At 37.9% G+C, this 10895-nt stretch overlaps 1 protein-coding gene across 1 annotated transcript; it reads right to left on the reverse strand.

Moving 5' to 3' along the window:
• Positions 1 to 1736: 1736 nt before the first annotated feature.
• LOC109157156 (protein FAR1-RELATED SEQUENCE 1) lies at positions 1737 to 6506 on the reverse strand. The gene is made up of 8 exons (XM_019305066.1): positions 3904 to 6506; positions 3747 to 3803; positions 3406 to 3474; positions 3244 to 3300; positions 3081 to 3149; positions 2329 to 2397; positions 2098 to 2253; positions 1737 to 1974 (listed from the first exon to the last, which is right to left on the reverse strand). Exons 1-7 carry the CDS (start codon positions 6175 to 6177, stop codon positions 2251 to 2253), a joined length of 2598 nt encoding a protein of 865 aa, XP_019160611.1. The 5' UTR covers positions 6178 to 6506; the 3' UTR covers positions 1737 to 1974; positions 2098 to 2250.
• Between the last annotated feature and the right edge of the window lie 4389 nt (positions 6507 to 10895).

The raw sequence follows: 10895 nt of genomic DNA on the forward strand, positions 1-10895 counted from the left end.
CTAGCTTTGAATTGGTTTCTCTGGTTTGATTTCTTTTCGTTGTAGTATCACAATTCACGTATACATATTCACGATAAGCAAATTAAATGAGTGTAGTGCAGATTGGATGACAATTAATAAATAACACCGTACCCCTCCTAAATTCTGGACTTCACATTATGGATTCATCAAAATTGAAGGCGTTCATCCCTCTTGATAACAGATTGTATTGATGTGACGTGACCATATACACTTCTTTTATTTAAAAATTTATATTGTATCGAAAAAAGATACATACCCTTATTGATATATATGTTGGATGGGAATAGTTGATCTGATGAATTAAGATTTGGAGTAATTGGTTGTGTAGTTGCAAATTAAAGATAGATGGGCACAGGTGAACAAGAAGATGCCAGCTGAAAGTTGGTGCTACGTCACGTTTAAGTAGAACACGCACAAATAATAGTTGAATGAATTGGAAGACACATCGGATTGACATAAACGGGCATTATTTTTGGAAGAAAAGCAACCTAAATAATTCCGATCCGGTAGACAATAGCCACACTACTGGTCAGCACCACAAATATTGAAACCTAAATGGTTAATTAGTTGGTGATGTTCTTCTGTTCTGTTCAGTTGTTGAACACACTTCTAATCACCACATGCGGCCGATATTTGGATATGTTCCGTCTCTTCTCCTTTTTGTTTTTTCTTTTAATTGGAAAACGTGACCGGAACACATATTAGAATAGAAAAATATCATGTTTTTGGTCACCAAAGCTAACATAAAATCTTTTAAAATAATAATATATTATATTTAAACTAATCTCCATTCGCTTCGCACTGGTCTAGCCTAAGGATGGTAATGGGGTGGGGCTGAAGCGGAGAACATACTTTCCGTCCCCGGTCCCGAAACCCCGACCCCATCCTCGGCGGGAAATTAAAAATAATTTTCATACCAGTCATTGCAAAGAATTAGGTGGGGATGGGGAATCCCCGTTCCTGATCAACTCTTAGTCAAAATCTCAAGTACGGGACAGGGAGGGATATCCCTATCCCTGTCCCCGTAGGGGAGGGCACAAATTGTCATCTTTAGTCTAGCCTAATTTTAAAAGATATAATGCTTGCCATATTGATCTTTCAATATAAGAAAAATTTTGAACTCCCAAACTTCTCTTAAGAGATAAGATAGTATGACCACTACGCCAACCAAGCTGGCTTGTTATTACTTTAGATTTGGATGAGTATCAATATGGGTCAACCAAATTATGTATTGCATCTTGCATGTAATTAATATATTATGTACTTTTAATTAGTTAATATTATGTACATACATAATGTGTTATGATTTCGACATGGTTTATCATACACATGCTAGATCCTGATCCACAATATAACAATTGACTTACTCCACAACTTGTTAAAAATTTCACGCATTAGGCCAGCTCACAAGACAATCATTATACCGTGAACCATGGTCCACCTTACAAGATGGATCATTGACATACTGTTCATTATTAGTATAATGAAGATTTAATTTTTTATACATTGAATGTTCATTTTCTGAAAGTTCATTTTTTTGTGTAATGAAGATTCATTTTTAAGTAAAATGTCAAAAATTGAACATTCAGTATATTAAAAGTAAATATTCAATATAATAAAAATGAACATTTATTTATGGTCCACATTACCATGTGGACCATGATCCATAATATAATTATATCTTACTCAATCATTATACCATGGACCATAATCCATCTTGTAATGCAAACCGCTAATATAAGTTACTCCGTACATTTTTAATATACTAAAAATACATCATTTGTATACTAATTCGATGCTTTGTGCTCATATAATCATTGCAATGAGAAGATAGGGATTTTAATTCTGCCTTTAATCAGAAAATACAAGTTGAGAGAGCACATAAGTGCATTGTTGAATTGTACATTTTAATGGGCTAATCAAAGGTAACTCCCCCAATGAACTTGATTTCCCCTGCACATGTCAAAGTGAAAATTGCACTGATAAGCACTCCCCCATTTCTTCTTAAACTAGAAATAACTGCATAACTTAATGAGATCTATTGACCATGAAGCTGAAAATACAGCATGCATCTACCTGATAAGAGCCATTGATGTCTGAAGCTGGATAACAGTGATATAACCTTCTGTACAAAACTACAACACGGCTAACTTTGGTTGCGGGAAATGCAGTATGCAAAAGCTACCGAATGTTGGGCAAAGCATCCCCGTTGTACTCGTGCTAGAATGATCACTGAACAAAGAAGTTATGGCAAAGGGTGACAAAATACAAGCATAAATACAGGGGACCGAAAGGTATATATCATACCAGATCCTGCAAACTTTCTGGCATTTCAAAATAGTTCTGCAGACTTTGGGGTCTGAAATGTAACTGCGTCTGCAAGAATGAACAAGAGATTGTTATCGCACATCACAAAAGAGAATGGATGTTTTAAGCCCGGGGAGAAACACAATGCATTCGATTTTCATATTAGAGCAAACGATGGATTCCTTTCTTGTAGTTTGAGAACCAAAAGCTGAGTAATATGAGTTGTCATTTCTTGTTTTCTTTGGGGGGTTTTTGGTAAATGGTTGTTAGCTGATAGCTGTTAGCTGATTGGGTTAGTGGGTTTGACTAGTATCATTAGCGGCTTGTAGAAAAGTGCTTGGTAAATTAGTTGTAAACTGTTACCTGTTTGCATACAAAATGACTTTCTCAAAAAGCTGATCGAAAAAGCTATTTTGAGCAGCTTTTTGAATTTTAAAATTTTAGAGCAATAAGTTGTTACAAAAAGCTAATTAATCAAACACTAATATTGATTGTTTAACCAAACCAAACTACTAATAGTGGTCAAATAAGCCAAAATTGGCTGATAGGCTAACTATTTTACCAAACAGGGCCTTTGTCAATAGCTGCTACCTAAATAACTCCAAGTTTAAGGAGAGACTATAAAGTTAATTATACTGAATATTGAAAATTCCATAAAATAAGTACTTTTGCATTGCTATTTTCACATTATTATAATGGTAGCCTAGCACATTTCAAAGTATGTTCCTTAAAGACATATTTTTGTACCATACCAGTCCATGCAATCTTGGTTGAGTGAGGTACGGACCATTGTCCATTGGAGCTGTTGTGTTTAATTGACCCTATGAGAAGAATGAATCAAAGTACACTGTTAAAGTATGAAACAGAACCGTAAACTCAGAAACACACTTCACTTTAAGGTTTGAAGTGCATTACCAGCTCCTGTATGCCTGGTTGATTGCTGTAGATTGAAGAAATTGTATTCATTTGTCCCTGCAACAAACAGACTATGAGAAAACATATAACATAGACTTTAAAAGCCAAAGGAGACAAATTTTTAACCGGGAAATCGCGATCAAAACCAGAAAAGATCCCTACCACTCCTGGAACAACTTGGTGGCTACTAAAGTAGGCATCAAGGGTTGCAACTCTAGAGTTCAGCTGCCCCTGAAATAAAGAATTTAAAACAAAAAGATCAAAGATGATTCTAAAGACAAACGTGAATGTCACAGCTAGATATTTATCCCCAGTACATTGTGTAAATACTTAATCAATTCATCATACCACCCCCTGTAAAGTTTCATGTGTTCGGTAAGAACATTCTACAGTGAGCACTCATATTTTTCACTGATCCTTTAACATGTGAGCATTAGATTTCCATATGTCATTTTTACTAGTAATAATTTTCATTTGTAGTGCAAAGCTACAACAGAACTGACCATTTGCTGCCAACTATCATGTATTGAAATGGCTAGTCCTTCTTGCTCCAATTGAACCTAAAGCATAACCAAGATGTAAAAACCATTAAAAGTGTCTATTCATATTAATTGGAAATGGCAAGTCAAATAATTTAAAGAATATTAAATGATTTATGACCTTATCCCTTCTGGATTCGTTCTTTTCATTTGTCTTCTGCGCACAGTTACTTTGAATTGCCTCTTCAAAATTATTAAGATCCTGATTTGATGGAGAGCAAGGCTCCACTTCATATTGAATTGAGCTATTCACTCTTTCACATTTTCTCAAAGCCTTTTCTAGTGCAATGAATGCCAAATTATAGCTTTCTTGAGATAGTGACCCTTCATCACCTAGCTTAAAAACTCGTTGACATATATCAGTATATCGTTGAACCCTAGACACAATCGAATCTACTAGCCTCACCGTTTCTCTATTCTTTGCATCTTTTGTCCATCGCTTTAAAATATATTTGGAGGGGATGTTGTATACACCAGCCATTTGAAGAACAATCATTATATGCCGACACAGAATACCTTTATACTCAAACAAACGGCATGAACAAGAAGCGTCAGATGTCTCCTCATTCCAGAATACAATAAAGTCTTGATTTTCCTCAAAATCTTGCACTCTAAATGTTGCAGTTTCATCATTTCCACTTTCTCTTTTAGGGTGACATGCAACAACTCCCAAAACCTCAATTTGGAATTTTTTAAATATTGCATGAGTGTACAATGCTGCCATTTGTTTTCCAAAGGGTGAGGGAGATTTCAATACCGGCTTTCTATGCCATGTCTCAAAATCAGCCTTAGCCTCATCTTCACCCATTTCTTGCAATATATTTTTGTACTGGTCGAGAAACTCCTTTAATGTAGTTTTGCGTTGCATGCATTTATCCAAAATGGAGCTAACACTTTCCAATCTTTGCATTGTAGAAATTCCAGCCAAAAAGATACTGTTCATATACACCGGAACCCACCTCAGGCGATCTTCATACAGTGATTGAATCCACAAGTCATTTCTTAAATCAAATCTATCAACAATCTTCAACCATCTCTTTTGGAACTGTTCATCTGTTACTGACTTCAAAATGCATTTATTAAACTTAGTAGAAAATTTTTCACACCATCTTATGACAGAACCAAGCTTCTCTGGAATTTTACTCAATATGTGCCACAAACAAAAACAATGGCGAGAATCTGGGAAAACTTCAGCAACTGCTTCCTTCAGAGCTGTATCTTCGTCAGTCAGTATCACTTTAGGAGCTTGTCCACCCATTGCTCTAAGCCATGCTCGCATCAGCCAAACAAATGTAGATTTACTCTCATCTGCAATTAGAGCACAGCCAAACAGTAGGAACTGAAAGTGATGGTTCACACCAATAAATGTAGCCAAAGGCAATTTATACTCATTCTTGATATATGCAGTGTCAAAAAACACAGCATCACAGAAGTGATGATAATCAAGCCTAGCTTTAGCATCAATCCAGAAAGCATTTCTTAGGCATTGTTCCTGATTCAAATCTAATGCATAAAAGAAGTTGGGATTGTCATCTTGCATATGCAAAAAATATTCAAGCATAACTTCTGCATCTCGCTCATCTAAAGCCAAATTCTGTGCACCAACATTTCTGCTGCCATTATTCTCAAGCTTTTTTGCCACACCAGACTGTCTATGCATTGATGCACACATATTTTTTGTTCTGGCACGCACAGCATGCATTGCATCAGCATTACTGTGACCTTGATCCAAGTTCCTATGGCCTTGAACATTATAGGACTGGACTGGAACAATTTCATGGTTATGCTCCTTTATAAAGGTGTGGATCACCCACATTCCATCTGACCCTCGTTTAACATGCAAGCAAGCTTTGCAATCTGTTTTTGACAAAGATTGGTTTTTTCTGCCTCTCTTTTTCTTGATTGGGATATTGTTTGTGCCATCAATATTTGCAACAGCTTCTAGAGTTTCAGATACAGAAGATTTTTGTTTGCGTCCATATCTGGTACAAACAAATTTTGCATCAATAAATTTTCCAGATATTCTTGATCGGCGGCTGGCCTTTATTATTACAGAAAAGCCAATGGATTTTGCATATTCTTTATAAAACGAAAAGGCATCCTCCTTGGATTCAAACTCCATACCATCACGAGGTTCCAAAAACTTATGATGACTTAGTGGAACCCTATCCCCATCAGAAACGAGATGTGTATTTTTAGGCCTAAAGTTCTCTTGGGCATGTTGAACTGTCATTGCAGCACTAGCAGCTGCCTCTTCAGTACAACAAACTTCATTGCCCTTGTCCCTGTGAAGTTCTTCTGATGGCTGCTCAAGGTCAATACCCATTAAAGGGATATTCTTTTTTTTCTCCCTTCTATGAATATCTCTACTTGTAAGCCAGTAGACTGCACGCATCCATGTCTAGTTGTGCAATCAAAGCAATCAAGTTACACAGTTCAAATAGATGTTAGCCTCAAGCCCAGAGACAGAACTTTGCTTTCAGGATCATTTCAAAGTTCTAAGGAAAGCATGAAGACAAAGAATAGACTTAGGTTTTTAGGATGAAGTGGCTGGAAATTACTGCAGGAAGAATAGAAAACAATTGTGCTTTATAACTAAATAGCTTAGAAGAAAAGTATACCAGCAATGTTTCAAGAGATAAAAGTATAAACCACCATGTATAAACACAAAAGCATTATGCAGCGGGGGTAACCCCATCCAAGATGGCTAAGGATACAAACTTGTAACCACAAAGTCACGAGTTCGAATCCCAGCCTTCTTGGTTTGAGCCGGTCAACTATGAGTAACCTAGACTTGTTTAGCTCCTTGTAGTCCTTTGCCGGCTAGGGTCACAAGTGACTGCAGGTTTTGCTCGTCACCTAAAAAGCATAAATGTAGCTGCTTAAGTATTTTTGAAGTTCTTGTATTTACCAATTATCTAGTGTTGGCCATGTGGCTAGTCTGGCCAATTACGTGCCAACAAAACTGAAAGGTAATCTCTGCATGGATTTCCAACTAACAATATAAACATTATTTCTGTTCAAAATCAGCAATCATCCAAAGTAGCCAGCGATTTTACAATTCTTCAAGCAAAATTATTGACATGAAGACAGTGAAATGTTCTGTGCAATATTAACACCTTTCCTGGTTATTACTTGCTTCCAAAACTCGCTAACTTACAAGATATAGAATTTAAGCCATCCACAATTTGGCTGAGCTAATAAGGCTCAAACCACAATTTGGATGTATATATTAATCAATTCCTAAATGCAGGAAAATGAATTCATCTAACAGACTAAACCCAAAATCTCTTCCGCGAATTTCATCCAATTCCTTTTCCACCTTAAGCAACACAAACTAATCAACAATATCAGTACATGTTTTAGAAAACTTTAAGCTTGAAATGAAGCTCCCAGTTAAATAGCAGGAAAAACTTGAAGAATCGATATCAATCATACAACTACTGATTATTGATTCAAAATAAACAGTTTAACAGGTGATTAGTGATTAATCATGCATATGATTAGAGCTGAAGTAAAGTATAATGCACATGTTCTTGTGTTTATATACAGTTAAACTAATAGATATACATATATAATATATATAGAGAGAGAGAGAGAGAGTACTAGCTGTATATACCCAGTTCCAGCAGCGTAAGTGAGAGAGAGTGAGAGTGAGAATTGGGGAGCGAGTATGGGACTTCCGTTTTTGGAGATTTCACATTTAGGGCAGGAGAGTGGTCAACTGTGCGAGTCTTACTCGCCAAGGTAGTGTCCTCATATGGGCTGGGCTTATCTGGAAATGAGTAAATGACCCAAGTATGAGTTTAACAAAGAGTTATATTGTGGCAAATTATGTTTTTGAAAACCAACGATAAAAGCATTAATTCAAATCCAAGCAAAGAGTATTACAAATGATAGGAGGAGGGTTCGTGAACCACTCCGAGCATCCAGGCAAAAAAAAAGACTGCCTAGTTAACAGATGGGCTGCCTGGTTCGCTGATCGCTTAGTAAAGATTAAACTACAATGAGCAAAACAACTCATTAGGTTTTTAATGTTTGCTAAAATCAAATGAAAAGATGAAACTCCAATATCAGACTTGAGGTTCTGAACAACTTGCAGGGAATCGGACTCAACTATGATGTTGTCGACATTAAGAGATTTGATCCATGTTAGAGATTCACGGATAGCTACTACTTCAGCATCTTTTGGTGAAAGAGTTCCTCTCCAGTGAGTTCCCCTAGCAGCCACAAACTGTCCTTGATCATCTCTAAGAACACAACCAAAGCCCATATCACCATCTTCGGCATTAATGGCTGCATCAACGTTCAGCTTCATATAACCTTGTTTAGGCTTAATCCACTTATCCTTAGGCTCTACAGAATTGTGGTTGTGATGTTCCTCTGTTGTCGCTGCTTTCCATGCAGAATAATAGGATTGCGACCTGGATACCAAGTTACTAGCCGATTCAATGGTAAGATTTTTCCAAACAATATTGTTCCTTAGATTCCAGATATTCCAGCAGACCACGGATAAAGTGCAGAACTGCTCGTCAGATAAAATCTCCAAGGCTTTGCACAACCACGACTGAAAGCTATCTGCAATATAAAGAAGAGAATTAAAGTGAAGATATCTCCAGCAGGACTTGGCGAAGTCACAGTCCGCAAAGAGATGAAGAATAGTCTCGTTGCCACTGTTGCAGATGTTGCAGTTTGCAGTACAGATAACATTCCTCTTTCTCAAGTTGTCTTTGGTGGGTAGAGAAGAAATACACGCCTGCCATAAGAATGTCTTGACTTTTGGAGGGATTTTGTAATTCCATAATCTGCTCCAATATTTGATATCCTCTGATCTCAACTCGCCACGAATGGACTTATAACAGCTTTTGACCGAGAACTTCCCATTGTCTTCGGGACCCCATATAACCTTATCATGCACATGTTGGTTGGAAAGAGGTATCTTCATAATCAAATTGGCATCTCTGGCAGTAAATATATCTCGGATGATGGACTCGTCCCAAACATGAGTAGCGGGATCAATGAGGTCTTCCCCTTTTGAGTTATCCATAAAAGGGAAAGGGAAGGACTGAATTTTTGGGTTGTTATTGTCCGGCAGCCAATTGTCATCCCAGATGCGAGTATGAGAACCATTGCCAATTCTCCATCTTGAGTGTTTACGAATTATGTCTTGTGTAGCCATCAAACTGCTCCAAATAAAAGATGGATTGGCGCCCAAATTAGCTTCAAGAAAAGAAGAGTTAGGATAGTAACGTGCTTTGTAAATTTTGGAGACCAAGGAGTCGGGATCACTGGTTAGTCTCCATGCTTGTTTGCTAAGGAGAGCAAGATTAAAACCGTGAAGATCCCGGAAGCCAATTCCTCCCCATTTCTTAGGAATGCACAAAGACTTCCAATTCTTCCAAATGATACCTTTGTTGTTGTTGCCACCTCCTTTCCACCAATAAGAGTTCATGGTTGTCTCCACTGCATAGATAAGACCCTTGGGTAGAAGGAACACCCCCATGGCATAAGACGGTAGAGCTTGGATAACAGATTTCAAGAGGATCTCTCTCCCTACCTTAGAGATAAATCTGTGGTTCCACCCCTGAATGCGGCTGACAATGCGATGCTTGATGAAATTAAGAATTTCAGTCTTGTTTCTACCAATTATCATAGGGAGCCCCAGATAGTTGCCATTGTTACCACTGTAATGAATACCCAGTATGTTGCTTAGATGGTCTCTCACAGATACACAAGTATTTTTACTGAAAGCCAGGGAGGATTTGGTTAGATTTATGCATTGACCTGATGCACTCTCATAGTCCTTAAGGAGCTGTTGCAAGTGTGATGCTTCCTCCACAGATGCCTTGAAGAAAATGAAACTATCATCGGCAAAGAATAAATGGCTGATGGATGGTGCCGTTCTGGCCACTGTGAAGCCATGAATTTTGCCTTTTCTCTCATAGTCCCTGATCATAGCACTGAACCCTTCGGCCACCAAGATAAACAAATAGGGAGATATTGGATCTCCTTGCCTTAAACCCCTTTGAGGTATGATGGGTCCGATCTCCTGTCCTTTATTCAAAACAAAGTAGCTCACAGAAGAAACACACTCCATGATTAGGTTAATCCATCTGGCATCAAACCCCATTTTGAACATAATATTACGCAGGAGAGGCCATTCTAGCCTGTCATAGGCCTTGCTAATGTCCAGTTTGAGAGCAGCTAAGCCATTCTTCCCCTGGGTTTTGCGTTTCATATAATGTTGCATTTCAAATGCAATCATTATGTTATCGGTGATTAGCCTGCTTGGAACAAAAGCACCTTGATTGGCAGAAATTAATCCATTCAGTAAAACTTTAAGTCTATTTGCCAAGGCCTTAGCAAGAATCTTATAAGCAACTGAGCATAATGCTATTGGCCTGAGATCGGCCATGGTTTCGGGAGTGGATTTTTTAGGAATTAACACTATCTGGGTTATGTTAATGTCCTTAGGAAGCTTGCCAGAGACCATAAACTCATTACAGAAAGCTAGAATACTGTCACCCAAGATATCCCAATAAGATTGAAAAAAACCCGGGTTGAAACCGTCAAAGCCCGGACTCTTATCGGGATGCATACTAAAAACTGCCTTCTTAATTTCAGAGGTGGTAAACTTTCTCAAAAACATATCATTTTGAGAGCTAGTGATGCTAGAATTAATGCAATTCAGAACATGATTAATGTTGCCAGCATTCAACGAGAATATGTTTGAGAAATAGTCCCTTACCAGAGAGTCCAAGTCGGTACCTTGATGAACCCAGTTGCCGTTCTGATCCCGAAGTCTGAGAATCTCGTTGTTCCTCCTTCTCTAGTTAACTGCATTATGAAAAAACCTCGTGTTGTTGTCACCTCCCTTGAACCAGAAAAGTTTCGCCCTCTGTTTCCAAAATTGATTTTGTCTATTCAGGAGACTTAGCAATTGGGACTAGGCAGCTGCGAAATCATGAATGCTCCGGGCATCCGTTCTGGGACGAAGAAAATCCAAACGTCTCTTAAGACTATCAATTTGGGGCTGCATGTTTCTGTTATATTCTTTACCCCATTTCCAAACCTCGTGGCTACACATCTCGAATCTGGAGCACAGTTGAAGGC

The sequence above is a fragment of the Ipomoea nil genome, unplaced genomic scaffold (genome assembly GCF_001879475.1).
Source record: "Ipomoea nil cultivar Tokyo-kokei standard unplaced genomic scaffold, Asagao_1.1 scaffold2761, whole genome shotgun sequence".
In the NCBI taxonomy this organism is placed as follows: domain Eukaryota; kingdom Viridiplantae; phylum Streptophyta; class Magnoliopsida; order Solanales; family Convolvulaceae; genus Ipomoea; species Ipomoea nil.